We start from the raw sequence: 17227 nt of genomic DNA, 5'->3' as shown, positions 1-17227 counted from the left end.
ACAGTAGCAACACAGATACAGGATTGGCTGAGTGACAGTAAACAAAGTAAGTGATTAATGGATGTTTTTTGGAGGAAAGTTTGTATTGGAGTTCCCCAGGGGTCAGTGTTGCTCTTCCCATTATATATTAATGACTTAGACTTTGGTGTACAGGACACAATTTCAAAATTTGCAGATGACAGGAAACTTGGAACCATTATGAGCTGTGAGGAGGATAGCACAGAACTTCAAAAGGACATAGACAAGTTGCTGGAATGGACAGACAAGTGACAGACGAAGTTCAATGCAGAGAAATGTGAAGTGATTCATTTTGGTAGGAAGAACATGGAGACACAATATAAAACAAAGGACACAATTCTAAAGGGGGGGCAGGAGCAGAGGGACCTGGGTCTATATGTGCATAAGTCATTGAAGGTGGCAGGACAGGTTGAGAGAGCAGTCAATAAAGCATACAGTATCCTGGGCTTTATTAATAGGGACATACAGCACAAGAGCAACAAATTTATGCTGAACTTACAGAAGACACAAGTTCAGCCTCAGCTGGAGTATTGCGTCCAGTTCTGGACGACGCACTTGAGGAAAGATGTGAAGGCATTGGAGAGAGTACAGAAAAGATTCACGAGAATGGTTCCAGGGATGAGGAACTTCAGTTATTAAGATAGATAGGAGAAGTTCGGATGGTTTTCCTTGGAGAAGGCCGAGAGGAGATTTGATAGCGGGATTCAAAATCATGCGGGGTCTGGACAGAGTAGACAGGGAAAAACTATTTGCACTCGTGAAAGGATCAAGAATGAGGGGGCACAGATTTAAGATAATTGGCAAAAGAAACAATGGCGACATAATGAAAAACTTCTTCACGCACTGAGTGGTTAGGATCTGGAATGCACTGTCTTTATAGTGTGTTTGAGGCAGGTTTAATGGAGGCATTCAAAAGGGAATTAGTTATCTGAAAAGGAAGAATGTACAGGGGTTAGGGGGAGCAAGCGGGGGAATGGCACAAAGTGAAGTGTTCACTTGGAAAGATGGTGCAGACACGATGGGCCAAATGGCCTCCTTCTGTGCTGTAACAATTCTGTGATATTCAGGATTGAATTGATAGATTTTTGGGTACTTAGGGAATTTAGGGATAGTGCAGGAAGGTCGAAGGTTATCTATGTTGAAGGGTGGAGCAGGATCAAAGGGCCAAATGGCCTTCTCCTGCTCCTATTTCTTATGTTCTTATAGAATCACAGAATGATTACAGCATAGAAGGAACGTACTCGGTCCGTCATGTCCGTGCTAGCGCTCTACAAGAACAAGTCAGTTGGTCCCACTTCCCCGCCTTTTCCCCGTAGGCCTGCAACGGTTTGATAATTATCCGAAGAGCAATGTTCTCATAAGAAGCAGCAATCCACTTCAAAAAGTATTTCACTGGCCATAAAGCACTTTGGGTTGTCCTGAGGTTACGAAAGGCTCGACATAAATGCAACAACTTTTCCAGGAGAAATAAAAGGTTTTTTTTTAATTCATTCATGGGATGTGGGCGTCGCTGGCCAGGCCAGCATTTATTGCCCATCCCTAATTGCCCTTGAGAAGGTGGTGGTGAGCTGCCTTCTTGAACCACTGCAGTCCATGTGGGGTAGGTACACCCACAGTGCTGTGAGGAAGGGAGTTCCAGGATTTTGACTCAGCGACATTGAAGGAACGGTGATATAGTTCCAAGTCAGGATGGTGTGTGACTTGCAGGGGAACTTGCAGGTGGTGGTGTTCCCATGCATCTGCTGCTCTTGTCCTTCGATGTGGTAGAGGTCGCAGGTTTCGAAGGTGCTGTCTAAGGAACCTTGGGTGCGTTGCTGCAGTGCATCTTGTAGATGGTACACACTGCTGCCACTGTGTGTCGGTGGTGGAGGAATGAATGTTTGTAGATGGGGTGCCAATCAAGTGGGCTGCTTTGTCCTGGATGGTGTCAAGCTCCTTGAGTGTTGCTGAAACTGCACCCATCCAGGCAAGTGGAGAGTATTCCATCACACTCCTGACTTGTGCCTTGTAGATGGTGGACAGGCTTTGGGGAGTCAGGAGGTGAGTTACTTGCTGCAGGATTCCTAGCCTCTGACCTGCTCTTGTAGCCACGGTATTTATATGACTACTCCAGTTCAGTTTCTGGTCAAGAGTAGTCCCTAGGATGTTAATAGTGGGGGATTCAGCGATGGTAATGCCGTTGAATGTCAAGGGGAGATGGTTAGATTCTCTCTTGTTGGAGATGGTCATTGCCTGGCACTTGTGTGGCACGAATGTTACTTGCCACTTATCAGCCCAAGCCTGGATACTGTCCAGGTCTTGCTGCATTTCTACACGGACTGCGTCAGTATCTGAGGAGTTGCGTATGGTGCTGAACATTGTGCAATCATCAGCGAACATCCCCACTTCTGACATTATGATTGAAGGAAGGTCATTGATGAAGCAGCTGAAGATGGTTGGGCCTAGAACACTACCCTGAGGAACTCCTGCAGTGATGTCCTGGAGCTCAAATGATTGACCTCCAACAACCACAACTATCTTCCTTTGCGCTAGGTATGACTCCAGGTGAATCAGCAAAACCAAAATTGCAATCAACAAACAAGTAGGGGCGCTCTCTCTTTTTAACCTACGAGTTCAGGGACTTCTTTAAGTGATGACACAGTGGTCCAACAGTACCTGGTGAGGAAGGTAAAGATCAGGCCCTCATGGGAAGCTGCCGGTTGGTTGCGAGAGCTGAGGTAGAAGTAGATCTCAGTGACAAACAGCACCAGCCAGAATGTTGTGAAGAGCGCTGGCACGGCAAACTGGTTCCACAGCATCATCCCCAGGCCCAGGACTCCATATAGCTCACTTTCCTAGACATAAAAAACACACACAACTGTGAGAAGTCAACACCGACCACTGCCACTTCTCAACACCGACCCACACCTGACCAAATACTCCCTTCATCTCTAGTCCTTGGCCAAGTGTCGATCTGGATACCACACCTTGCCTCTCCCCATCCCACAACTCATGCCCTGCCCATCACCTCCATCTCCTTTCACTGCCCAGTGACTAAGCAAAGGTGATCCTAACTGAAGTGGCACAATCTCGACATGCCCCAAGCAGATGAATGGGTCCTACAGACATGACAGGGTCAATTGTACTAGATAGAATATGCAGCACAGAAACAGGCCATTCACCCAACTACTCGGTGTTTATACTCCACCCGAGTCTCCCCCATTCCATCTGCCTTATCTCAGCCTTTCAGCGTATCGTTCTATTCCCTTTCCTCTCAAGTATTCATCTAGTTTCCTTTGAAAAGCATTAAGCAATTTGCCTCAGCCACTTCCTGTGGCAGTGAGTTCCACATTCTCACCACTCTGAGTAAAGATATTTCTTATTTTCCTATTGGATTTAATTGGTAACTATCTTGTATTTTAGCCCCTAATTTTAGATTCTCCCACAAGGGGAAACATTCTCTCCACATCTGCCCTGTCCAACCTATTTATAGTGTTTTAACGACCTCTATCAGGTCTCCTCTTTTCGAAAGAGATAAATTCCAACCTGCTTAAGCTTTCCTGATAACTGCAATCTCTCAATTCTGGTGTCATCCTTGCAAACTTTTGTTGTGCTTTCTCCAGTGCTTCCATGCCCTTTTCACAGTATAGAGACCAGAACTATGCATTATATCTAAATGCATCCTGACCAGGGCCCTGTACGTTTAACGTAACTACATCACTTCTTCAATAGTCCCTTCAAAGGCCACCATATCTGCAGCATCTTAGCTTTGGAGATCTGAAAAGGAGGTCACTATTGAATTAAAAGACTGCAGTCGGCAACCAGCCACCATGGGAGGGGTAGGCACAGAACCATGTCCCATTTAGTTCTCACTGCCACATTGAGATGTGGACTGCTTCACCCTTTGATCAATTTTGGAAGGAAATGCAAGCATGTACGGATAAGAAAGATATCCAGTTCATGGAGACAACCCGTTGATAATACACTGCCAAGCCTCCACCACTACCATTAACATCCTCTCTCTCTTCCATTGCAGCTTCTCTGGCTTGTCCAATGTTATGAACACTTGTCATCTTGCTCTTGTCCCACTTGTTCTTCCTCTCCCCTCCCACCTGAAGGGGTGGTAGAGGCAGGAACCCTCACAACATTTAAGTAGTATTTCGATGAGCACTTGAAATGCCATAGCATACAAGGCTACGGACCAAGAGCTGGAAAATTGGATTAGAATAGACAGGTGCTTGACAGCCGGCACAGACACGATGGGCCGAAGGGCCTGTTTCTGTGCTCTATAACTACTGCTCACCAGATTGGAAATCAACTCCTGTTCGTTTCTTGCCAGGGCCTCTCAAAAGTGTGAAACTCCTCACCTCCCTCAGTCTTTCCTCCAGCTACAACCTACAGACTTTTCAAACCAATGTTGGACATCACCTAACCACCAACTCACACTTGGGCACCTCTCGGTAGCAACATTCCCTCCAGCAAATCAGTAAATATGCCAAACAGGGAACAAACAGGCCATGTACAAGCAGCGGCCTCCAAAGTGTGTAGCATGCACAACATCTTATAGGGACCCCAGTGCATCAAATTGGTTGCACACAGCGAAGAGAAATTAGAGAGAACATTGATCGATTGCACTCTCGTCTCCCCGTCAGCAGGTCGTGGGTTCAAGTCCCCTCTCCACAGACTTCAGTGTATAATCCAGGCAGAGGTGATACTCAGGGCAAGTCGGAGCAGTAGCGTTCAGATGAGATGGATTCACATCAGTGCTACCTACAGTAAACCTCCCTGATCTTCACTCCTTCTCCTCCAGGAGTTTATCTAATTCACTCAAGGGCAGTAGTGAACCAGATCAGTTTTTATAACAATCAATTATACTTTCATGGCACCATTACGGAGACTAGCTTTCAATTCCAGATTTTTATTAACTAATTGAATTCAAATTCCACCAGCTGTCATAGTGGGATTTGAACCTGTGTCCCAGAGCCTTGGCCTCTGGATTACTAGTCCAGTGACATTACCACTGCACCACCATCTCCCCAACACCTACCTGCACAATCTCTCGGTAGGCAGATTTGGCCAGGTTGTAGGGTACAAACATGTTGCAGAGCAGAAAGTAGAGCACCTCAAGGCTGGTGAAGATGATGGTGAACCTATTCAGGAGCAGGAGCATGGTGACTGGCACCATGCAGAGCCTGGCAAGCAAGGGTAGCAGGTGGGCCGAGAACAACCAGAGAGGCTTGGGTTTCATGAAGAAAGAACAGAGGGAAGAGACCAGGAGCTGACCTGCAGGCAGAAACAGATGAGGTTTAGCGGAAGGGGCGTCTCACATCCAACACCTCCAAACCTTACTGCTTCCTCACAACCCAGAGATATTGTACAAACCATCTTGGCATTCAAATGCCTCCATGACCTTCCTTTTCCATCTCTGTAACCTCCTCCAGTCCCAAATCCCGCAGATCTCTGCATCCTCCAATTCTGGCCTTTCCCTCATCCCCAATTTTCTTTGGTCCACCATTAGTGGCCGTGTCTTCAGCTGCCTAGGCCCTAAAATCACGAATTCCCTCCATGAACCTCTCCACTTTCATCCTCTAAGATGCTCCTTAAAACCTACCTCATTGACCAAGCTTTTGCTCATCTGCCCTAATATCTCATGTGGCCCGGTGCCAAATTTTGTTTAATAATCACTCTTGGCATGAGCCTTGGGGCACAGAGACGCTATATAAATGGAAGTTGCTGTTGTTCCGATCTTCATTTGTCTTAATTCCAATGTCAAAGCAAAGGGGGGAAAAAACTGGAGCCTTAACAACTACACTGAGGGGAAAACTGGATAATTATGCAATATCACTCAGAGACTTCACACTGCAAATGTTTGGCCAAAGCAAAAGTGTAACATGACAGGAAGCAGTCAGGACTTTTATCATTTTAAAACAGCGACACTGGGGGTAATTTTGAGTATGGGTGGTCAATGTAAGGAGAATGGAAATGGGGAAAGATGTACAGCCAGCTGTTGAATCAACCTCCTCTGATTTACATAATCAGAGAGTTATACAGCACAGAAACAGACCCTTCATCCCATTGTGTCTGTGCTGGTCAGCCAGCACCCAACTATTCCAATCCCATTTTCCAGCACTTGGCCCATAGCCTTGTATGTTATGGCGTTTCAAGTGCTCATCTAAATACTTCTTAAATGTTGTGAGGGTTTCTGCCTCAACCATCTCTTCAGGCAGTGCGTTCCAGATTCCAACCACCGTATGGGTGATAAATGTTTTCCTCAAATACCCTCCAAACCTCAATCATGTCTACCCTCAGTCTTCTCTGCTCTAAGGAAAACAATCCTAGCCTTTTCAGTCTCTCTTCATAGCTGAAATGCACCAACCCAGGCAACATGCTGGTGAACCTCCTCTGCACCCTCTCCAGTGCAATCACATCCTTCCTCTAGTGTGATGCCCAGAACTGTACAGAGTACTCCAGCTGTGGCCTAACTAGCGTTTTATACAACTCCAACATAACCTCCCTGCTCTTATATTCTATGCCTCGGCTAACAAAGACAAGTATCCCATATGCCTTCCTAACCACCTTATCTGCCTGTGCTGCTGCCTTCAGTGATCTATGGACAAGTACACCAAGGTCCTTCTGTACTTCCTAGGGTCCGACCATCCATTATATATTCCCTTGGCTTGTTAGTGCTCCCAAAATGCATCACCTCACACTTCTCAGGATTAAATTCCATTTGCCACTGCTCTGCCCATCTTCCCAGCCCACCTATTTCGTCCTGTAATCTAAGGCTTTCCTCCTCATTATTTACAACACCAATTTTCGTGTCATCTGCAAACTTCCTGATCATACCTCCTATATTCACATCTAAATCATTAATGTACACTACAAACAGCAAGGGTCCCAGCACCGATCCCTGCGGTACACCACTGATCACAGACTTCCAGTTTGCAAAAACAACCCTCGACTGTCACCCTCTGTTTCCTGCCACTAAGCCAATTTTGGATCCACTTTGTCAAATTGCCCTGGATCCCATGGGCTCTTACCTTCTTAACCAATCTCCCATGCGGGACCGTATCAAAAGCCTTACTGAAGTCCATGTAAACTACATCAACTGCTTTACCCTCATCTAGTCACCACCTCGAAAAATTCAATCAAGTTAATTAGACACGATCTCCCCCTGACAAAGCCATGCTGACTATCCCTGATTAATCCCTGCCTCTCCAAGTGAAGATTAATCCTGTCCCTCAGAATTTTTCCAATATTTTCCCAACCACTGATGTTATTCTCACTGGCCTGTAATTACCTGGTTTATCCCTGCTACCCTTCTTGAATAACAGTACCACATTCAGTGTCCTCCAGTCCTCTGGTACCTCTCCTGTGGCCAGAGAGGATTTGAAAATTTGAGTGGGAGCCCCTGCTATCTCCTCCCTTGCCTCACATAACAGCCTGGGATACGTCTCATCTGGGCCTGGGGATTTATCCACTTTTAAGCCCACTAAAACCTCCTCCCTTTCAATGCTAATATGTTCAAGTATATCACAATCCCCCTCCCTGATCTCTACACCTACATCGTCCTTCTCCAAAGTGAACACAGATGAAAAGTAATCATTTAAAACCTCACCTTATGTCCTCCGGCTCCACACACAGATTGCCACTTTGGTCCCTAATGGGCCCTGCACTTTCCCTGGTTATCCTCTTGCCCTTAATATACTTATAAAACACATTAGGGTTTTCCTTTATCTTGCCCGCCAGTGTTTATTCATGTCCCCTCTTCGCTCTCCTAATTACTTTTTTTTAAGTGCCACCCTACACTTTCTATACTCCTCTCGGGCCTCTGCTGTTTTCAGCGCTCTGAATCTGCCATAAGCCTCATTTTTTTTTCCTGATCCAATCCTCTACATCCCTTGACATCCAGGGGTCCCTGGACATGTTGGTCCTAACGTTCACCTTAACGGGTACATGTTGGCTCTGAACTCTCACTATTTCCTCTTTGAATGTCTCCCACTGGTCCAATGTAGACTTTCCTCCCAGTCCACTTTGGCCAGATCCTGTTTTATCATATTGAAATCAGCCTTCTCCCAATTCAGTACTTTTATTTCCAGTCCAGCTTTGTCCTTTTCTATAACTAAATAAACTCTAAGACTTGAGGTATTTATTTTTTTATTTATTTAGAGATACAGCACTGAAACAGGCCCTTCGGCCCACTGAGTCTGTGCCGACCAACAACTACCCATTTATACTAACCCTACAGTAATCCCATATTCCCTACCACCTACCTACACTAGGGGCAATTTACAATGGCCAATTTACCTATCAACCTGCAAGTCTTTGGCTGTGGGAGGAAACCGGAGCACCCGGCGAAAACCCACGCGGTCACAGGGAGAACTTGCAAACTCTGCACAGGCAGCACCCAGAATCGAACCCGGGTCGCTGGAGCTGCGAGGCTACGGTGCTAACCACTGCATCACTGTGCACTGGTCACTATCCCCGAAATGCTCCCCCACTGACACTTCTACCACTTGTCTGGATTTATTCCCCAGTACTGCCCCTTCTCTTCTAGGACTTTCTACGTACTGGCTCAGAAAGCTCTCCTGTATGCATTTTAAGAATTCCTCCCCCTTTAAGCCTTTTGCACTAAGACTATCCCAGTTAATATTGGGGAAGTTGAAATCCCTGACTATTATTACCCTGTTATTTTTACAGCTCTCTGAAGTTTACACTATCGCAAAGCCACAAATAACCCCAAAGAGTCAAGTAAAGTTCGGTAATCGAGAGAAACCTGCTACACTTGCTTCTGCTTCTGCCTATCGCACTTCTTAAAAGACCCAGTTGGCAGTTTGCACCACAGGCCATGTAGTCTGTCGGAGCATTAACTGTCTGTCGGGTGGAGAGGCGAGGAGCCGGCAAGGTTAATATTTCCAGAGTGCTACTGGTAAACTAGTTTATTGCTCATCCCAAGGTCCGCTACCCCACAATATTGCATGCGAGATCTCCTTTCAGGAAACTGACACTGGCGTCACGAACAAGAAAAGGTATCTGAAGACCCTCCCTCCACCCCGCCGGTCAGAACACCTGTCCGAGCTGCACCTGATCCAGGGCAGCTCGAGGCCAACATTTGGAAAGACTTCACTACCAACAACCTACATTTATATAGTCACTTCCCATGGTGCTTCACAGGAGCTTTATCGGATAAAAATTTGACACCGAGACACATGAGGGGATATTAGGACAGGTGACCAAAAGCTTGGTCAAAGAGGTAGGTTAAATGAGAGATAGAAAGGTAGAGAGGTTTAGGAAGGGAACTCATGGGCTCAGGGTGTAGGCAGTTGAAGGCACAGTCACCAATGGAGCAGCGATGAAAATCAGGGATGTGCACGAGGTTAGAGATGGAGGAGCACAGATATCTTTGGTGGGGTGCAGGGCCAGGTTCTGTTTCGCACGACTAACATCCCTCTCTGGATTCAGGAAAACAAAACACATTTGGGAAAAAAAGTGACAAACAACAGAACAGATCATGCTTTTTAAAAAAAAAATCAGGAGAGAGGAAGGCCCCTGGCAATCAAGTCCGGTCAGTGGTCAGCACTAGAGAGCTGGCAGTGTGAGGAATGCAGTCACACGCCATTGCAAGGGGTGTGGGGCTAACTGGATTGCTCTATCAAAGAGCCAGCATAGCCATAATGGGCTGTATGATTCTACAACGTTTTGCATAACCACAAACACCCTTTCCGATTTGCCAAAGAAAACACAGCCTCCCCATACAGTGATGGCGGTGCAATAACGCCTTCCCTACCTGTTAGGGCACTGACAAAACGCTGCAGTGCCATGAGGTCCATGTACACCGCCCCATCATACCCAGATTCAAGCTCTCGAAGAACATAGCTCCTTTCAAGAGAACAAAATGGCAAAGGATTAGCCAACCACTTTTTCCAAGGAATCCATAAGACATTAATTCGATTCCCAGAGTACTATTTTTGAAGTGGCTGTGCAGAGCTTTCAAATAATTGACTTGATAGGATATACAGCACATTAACACACCACTCGACCTGACTGGTGCATGCCAGTGTTTTATGCTCCACGCAAGCCTCCATCAGTATATCCCTCTATTCCTTTCTCCCTCATACATATCAAGTGTCCCCTTAAATGAATCTCAATCACTCCCTGTGGTAGTAAGTCCCACATTCCAACTGAACTGATAGTTCAAGAGTGAACTATACAGTGAATGGAAAAGTCCTGGGGAAAATTGATGTACAGAGAGATTTGGGTGTTCAGGTCCATTGTTCCCTGAAGGTGGCAACGCAGGTCAATAGAGTGGTCAAGAAGGCATACGGCATGCTTTCCTTCATCAGACGGGGTATTGAGTACAAGAGTTGGCAGGTCATGTTACAGTTGTATAGGACTTTGGTTTGGCCACATTTGGAATACTGCGTGCAGTTCAGGTCGCCACATTACCAAAAGGATGTGGATGCTTTGGAGAGGGTGCAGAGGAGATTCACCAGGATGTTGCCTGGTATGGAGGGCGCTAGCTATGAAGAGAGGTTGAGTAGATTAGGATTATTTTCATTAGAAAGACGGAGGTTGAGGCGGGACCTGATTGAGGTGTACAAAATCACGAGAGGTATAGACAGGTTGGATAGCAAGAAGCTTTTTCCCAGAGTGGGGGATTCAATTACAAGGGGTCACGAGTTCAAAGTGAGAGGGGAAAAGTTTAGGGGGGATATGCGTGGAAAGTTCTTTACGCAGAGGGTGGTGGGTGCCTGGAACGCGTTGCCAGCGGAGGTGGTAGATGCGGGCACGATAGCGTCTTTTAAGATGTATCTAGACAGATACATGAATGGGCAGGAAGTACAGAGATACAGACCCTTAGAAAATAGGCGTCATGTTTAGATAGAGGATCTGGATCGGCGCAGGCTTGGAGGGCCAAAGGACCTGTTCCAGTTCTGTAATTTTCTTTGCTCTTTGACTGTATAAAATGATTTACAGATGGGATGAGATGAAGTAAGGGTGGGAGGCGGCTCAGAGCATATAGACCAATTGGGGTGAAGGTTTCTGTGCTGGAATCGATGTAATTTTGATGTTAGAAGGCCCTTCATTGATTTTTTTTTAACTCCCCATTTCAAATGGCGTTGGATTTTGAGAACTGAATCTTCAACAACAAATCTCAAGGTCCGTCTTTAGCTATGGTAAAAACACACGGAAAGGTTATTACAAAATGTTGCTGACGCCAAGTGCTCAATTTGCACTCGAGCTCAAGTCCACGGATGGTGGTTCTACCTTTATACCCCCCACCATCCTCCAACTATATCAACCTGTTGAGATTCAACTTTATGAACACCAAGTTCTTCAGCTGAAACAAAAAAAACTGAAGAACGGGAATGCAGGAATTGCTGAACGATAAAGTCCTTTTGGCTGGCTTCGACCAAACTTGTCTGACACTCACCGACAGGTCTGGTGTCCCACGTAAAGCAATGAGGCAGTCAGCAGGTACAGGTACAACTTCACCAAGTGCTGCAGAGGCAACACGAGAACTATCACACTGAAGAGATGACCTGCAAACCAGAAGTACAGCAAAGCCTCAGCACAAACGGGAGAAGGAATTCATTGTCTAAAATTCCTACAAAAGAAAGTAGGGTGTAAAAATATCACTCGATGGCTCAGCGGGTAGTGTTACTCCTCAGCCTGAAACCGAGACACACCGTTAAAAATTTCTGCAGTCACCAGAACTTTCAGAACGAGGCTGCTGCCATTTGGCCCATTATGACTGCACCAGCCCTTTGCTAGAGCAATCTAAAACTAATCCCTTGCTTCACGCCCTCCTCATAGCCTTCATCTCAAATAGTTACCCAATTTTTCCTTAAAAGATGCAAAGATCTGTGCCCTAACTACTCCCTGCAGCTGATCGTTCCTCATTTCGATATCTGTCTCTGAAAAGAAATTTTGCCAAACCCTCACTCCCTTTGAAACAATTTTTAAGTGAAGATCCACCGTCACCGATGCCCCAGCCCAGCGTAAATTGTTCCTTTACCATTCACCACATCAAAACCCTTTGATTTGAAAAACCTCTAGATTTTCTCTTGCCTCTGAGTCAGAAGGTTGCGGGTTCAAGTCCCCTCTCCAGACACGTGAGCACAAATTACGGCAGAGGCTCCAAAGCAGTACTGAAGGAGTGCTGCATCGTCCGAGGTGCCGCCTTTTGGCTGAGATGTTAAACCCAGGCTGTCCTCTTAGCTGGATGTAAAAGATTCCACAGTAACTGTTTTGAAGAGCGAAGGAGTTATTTCCAGCCTTCTGGCTCATATTTATCAATCAGCATCACAGAAACAGATTATCTGGCTCTTGCCACATTGCTGTTTGTAAGTGCTTGCTGTGCTTAAATTGTTTGCTGCATTTCCTACAACAGTAACTCCATGTCAATAAAGTGACTGTAAAGGGCTGTCCTGAGGTTGTGAAAGACGCTCGAATAGAAGTCTTTCTTATTCCTCCCCAGTGAAAATAGTCTGCTTTGCAAATTGCTCTTTAACTATAAGCTTAAATTATAAAATCATCCAACACAGGGAAGCAGTCATTTGGCCCATCATGTTTGTGCTAGCTCTTTCAGAGATCTATCCAATTAGTTCCATTCCCCTGCAAATATTTTTAAGTACTTACCCAATTCCCTTTTGAAAGATGCTTCTCAGGTAGTGCGTTCCAGATTATTACACAACATTTTAAAAGAAAACGCATCTCTCCTCTAGATAAAGAGCCAATTCCCTTAACTCTGTGTCCTTTGGTTATCGACCTTACTGCCACTGGAAACAGTCTCTCCTTATTTACTCAATCAAATCCCTTCATGATTTTTGAGCAACGCCATTCAATCTCCTCTTAACTTTCCCTACTCTGTACAGAACAATCCCAGCTTCTCCAGTCTTTCCATGTAACTGAAGTCCCTCAACCCTGGTGCCATTCCAGCAAATCTCCTCTGCACCCTCTCCAAGGTCTTGTCATCCATTCTAAAATGTGCTGCTCAGGATCGAACACAATACCACAATGGAGACCCAACAGTCGAATGGTGACTGGCACACATTTTCATGCTCTGATTCAATTAACTTCCACTTCACCTGAAGACATCACCATTTTGATCTTCATTCCGTGTGCAATCCACCAACTTTTTTATTTATTTATTTTATTTACTTAGAGATACAGCGCTGAAACAGGTCCTTCGGCCGACCGAGTCTGTGCCGACCAACAACCACCCATTTATACCAATCCGACATTAATCCCATATTCCCTACCACATCCCCGCCGTTCTCCTACCACCTTACCTACACTAGGGACAATTTACAATGGCCAATTTACACATCAACCTGCAAGTCTTTGGCTGTGGGAGGAAACCAGAGCACCCGGCAGAAACCCACGCTGTCACAGGGAGAACTTGCAAACTCCGCACAGGCAGGACCCAGAACTGAACTCGGGTCGCTGGAGCTGTGAGGCTGCGGTGCTAACCACTGCGCCACTGTGCCGCCCCAATTTTCTTTGCGAAAAATGGTTTAAGACAAATCTTAAACTTTTTAAAGTTTCTTCCAGCGCAGACGAGAAAAGGGGAGGCTTTTTAAAAAAAATTTACAATCAAAATAATCAATAATACTGCAAGAAATATTACTGTCTTCATCATTTTCAGAGAGCCAACGTGGACACAGCAGGCAGAATGATTACAGCAGAGAAGGAAGCCAGTCGATGATTTTCATATCTTGTGGTAAACAAACAGTTCACAGTGAGACATAAATGAAACTATATCGGGAAATGCACAGTAACACTTCCAGCATCTGAATTACACAGACGTGACAGCCCATACAACCCAGCTAGGTGTTTATGCTGCACATGAGCCTCATCTCACCCCATTAACTTTTCCTTCAATTCCTTTCTCCCTCATGTGCTTATCTAGTTTCCCCTTAAATGCATCTATACTATTCATCTCAACCACTCCCTCCGAAAGCAAGTTCCACATTCTCAGCACTCTCCAGGTAAAGAATTCCCTAATGGATTTACTAGTGGCTATCTTATATTTATCGCCCCTATTTCTGGCCTTCTTTACATCTATCAACCAACTTCATAATTTTAAAGACCTCAATTACCACTCAGCCTTTCCTTCCTTAGAGAAAAGAGCCCCAGCCTGCTGAGTCTCTCGTTTCTGGTAACATCCTTGTAAATCTTGTTTGCACTTTCTCCAATGCTTCAATATCCTTTTTGCAACATGGAGACCAGAAGAATGCACAGCAAGTGTGGTCTAACCAAGATTCGAAATAAGTTTAGCGCTAAACTTCTCTGAAGAGACACTCTGGCTCTGTGTGTTTACAGGTGCCGAGAGCTTGTAGTGAAAGAATGAAGATGACTGACATAAGAGGGGGATTAGGCCATACAGCCCTTTGAGCCCACTCCAATCTTCCATAAAATCACATTGAACTTCTAAATTAATCCCACTTTCCAGCCCTATCCACATAGAATGGTCATCCCTTGATTCCCTTACATTTACACAATTCCTTACACGACATCCCAAAGCCAATTATGTCCTTTTCTGAAGTGTAATTACTGTTATAATGTAGGAAACGCAGCAATTTGTGCACAGCAAGCTCCCAAAAACAGCAAGGAGGTAATGATCAGATCATCTATTTTAGTGATGTTGATTGAGGGTTTAACACTGGCCCAAACACCAGGAGAACGCCCCTGCCCTTCTTTAAGGAGGTAGATGAGACCTCGGTTTAATGTCTCATTAAATGTCTCAAGTTCTTTACAGAGGGTGGTGAGTGCCTGGAACTTGCTGCCGGGGGGGGGATGGTGGAAGCAGGTACGATAGCGACATTTAAGAGGCATCTTGACAAATACATGAATAGGATGGGAATAGAGGGATACGGTCCCCGGAAGTGCAGAAGGTTTTAGTTTAGGCAGGCATCAAGATCGGCGCAGGCTTGGAGGGCCGAATGGCCTGTTCCTGTGCTGTACTGTTCTTTGTTCTCATCTGAAAAATGGCATCTACAACAGTACAGCACTCCCTCAGTGCTGCACTAGGAGTGCCAGCCTAGATTATGTGCTCAGATCTCTATAGTGGGACTTGAACCCAGAACACATTGGGGAGGCGGTGGCGTAGTGATATTGTCACTGGACTAGTAACCCAGAGACCCAGGGTATTGCTCTGGGGACATGGGTTCAAATCCCACCACAACAGAAGGTGAAATTTGAATTCAATTAATAAAATCTGGAATTAAAAAAGCTAGTCTAATGATGGCCATGAAACCATTGTCGATTGTTGTAAATACCCATCTGGTTCACTAATGTCCTTTAGGGAAGGAAATCTGCTGTCCTTACCTGGTCTGGCCTACATGTGACTCCAGACCCACAGCAATGTGGTTGACTCTTACATGCCCTCTAAAATGGCCTAACAAGCCACTCAGTTGGCAGCTCACTGCCACCTTTTCAAAGGGCAATTAGAGATGGGCAATAAATGCTGGCCTGGCCAGCGACGCCCACATCCCAAGAATGAATTAAAAAAAAGAACCCACAACCTGCTGGCTCAGAGGTGAGTCTATTCACTGAGCCACGAACTGGGACATTACCTCTTTGTCTAGAATTACTTTTCAAGCACTTCCTTCCAATCAACCCATGATTTCCACTGGAAACGGTGAGCAACCAAATTCAAATGCTTGTGTGTTCATTCTTATTTGCATTTCTCATACAGTATAGGGTAAAAACAGCATCTTGTCTTTATGTAGGGATGCAAATAAACCTCTCAATGGTGCTTTGAAAAGCTATAACATGCAAGAAAAATAGGTAGGCCGGTTACTGCACCAGCAACCCAACAGCTTGGCCTGATGATACAGAGAACCCGAGTTCAAATCCCACCACAGCAGTTTGAGAATTTGAATTCAGTTTTAAAAACTGGAAGTGAAAAGCTGGTCTCAGCAAAAGTGGCCAAGAAGCTGGTGAATTGTTCTGGTTCATTGCTGTCCTTACCCAGTCTGGCCTATTTGTGACTCCAAGGCCACTCCCAAGATGGCTGACACTTAACTGCCCACTGGAGTGGGCCAAAAAGCCACACAGTTTATTAAACCCACACCACACAGACTGCAGCAGTTCAAGAAGGAAACCCACTGCTACCACGACTGTGGGCCAACTTGGAATGGGCAATAAATGCCAGCCTCGACAATAATACCCATGACAGTGATGATGCCCACTTCACTGCTGCAGCAACTGAGAATTATAACCTTGACAAGACCGGAGAAGAGGCGACACAGAAATCCTTACCCAGATAGTAGGCATTCCACAAGACGTACTTATATTTGATGAGCATTTCCTCATTCCTGGCTCGGATCTGTTCAGCAAAGTGGCTGACGTCCCATTTGTACAGCAAATCCAGCACTATGACACTGGGAACCCGCAGTGCCACATTGGCCACTGCTTCGACAAAAGGCATCCTCAACGCTTTAGCGCAGCCTACCACTTTATCACTCTGGTGACATAAGTGGGCGTCAGGCAGGGCAGCCCTGGGTGCACTGAGCAGGCAGCAGCAAGCCTGCAATCCCCAGTGCTGTGTATACCAGCAGGTAGGATACACTCAGTACCCAGTCCTGCGCTGTATATACCCCACACACACTGCCCTGTATATACCCCACACTCACTGCCCAGCCCTGCCCTGTATATACCCCACACTCGCTGCCCCGCATATACCCCACGCTCGCTGCCCCGCATATACCCCACGCTCGCTGCCCCGCATATACCCCACGCCCACTGCCCCGTATATACCCCACGCCCACTGACCTGTTTATACCCCACACTCACTGCCCCACATATACCCCACGCCCACTGACCTGTTTATACCCCACACTCACTGCCCCACATATACCCCACACCCACTGCCATGTTTATACTCCACACTCACTACCCCACACCCACTGCCCTGTTTATACCCCACACTCACTGTCCCGCATATACCCTACGCCCACTGCCCCGTACATACCCCACACCCACTACCCTGTTTATACCCCACACTCACTGCCCTGCATATACCCCACACTCACTGCCCTGCATATACCCCACACCCACTGCCCCGCATATACCCCACACCCACTGCCCCGCATATACCCCACACCCACTGCCCCACATATACCCCACACCCACTGCCCTGTATATACCCCACACCCACTGCCCTGTTTATACCCCACACTCACTGTCCCGCATATACCCTACGCCCACTGCCCCGTACATA

The 17227-nt window shown here is 46.1% G+C and overlaps 1 protein-coding gene across 5 annotated transcripts in view; it reads right to left on the bottom strand.

Moving 5' to 3' along the window:
* The window catches only part of LOC137368157 (RING finger protein 145-like), a 42309-nt gene extending 25308 nt beyond the window's left edge, over window positions 1-17001 (bottom strand). Inside the window, exons 1-5 of one of the 5 annotated variants that reach the window (XM_068028704.1) lie at window positions 16267-17001; window positions 11432-11540; window positions 9785-9876; window positions 5045-5280; window positions 2674-2852 (exon numbers count right to left, since the gene is read on the bottom strand). In XM_068028704.1, coding sequence (XP_067884805.1) covers window positions 2674-2852; window positions 5045-5280; window positions 9785-9876; window positions 11432-11540; window positions 16267-16435 — 785 coding nt within the window. In that variant the 5' untranslated portion in view covers window positions 16436-17001. Of the gene's footprint in view, window positions 1-2673; window positions 2853-5044; window positions 5281-9784; window positions 9877-11431; window positions 11541-12639; window positions 13498-16266 lie in introns of those variants that run through there. The other 4 variants (XM_068028703.1, XM_068028706.1, XM_068028707.1 and 1 more) reach the window with 4 other exon arrangements.
* Window positions 17002-17227: the final 226 nt, after the last annotated feature.

This window comes from Heterodontus francisci, chromosome 1 (assembly GCF_036365525.1).
Source record: "Heterodontus francisci isolate sHetFra1 chromosome 1, sHetFra1.hap1, whole genome shotgun sequence".
In the NCBI taxonomy this organism is placed as follows: Eukaryota; Metazoa; Chordata; class Chondrichthyes; order Heterodontiformes; family Heterodontidae; genus Heterodontus; species Heterodontus francisci.
The sequence above is the reverse complement of the archived record's forward strand: the minus strand, read 5'-3'. Positions and strand labels throughout refer to the sequence as shown.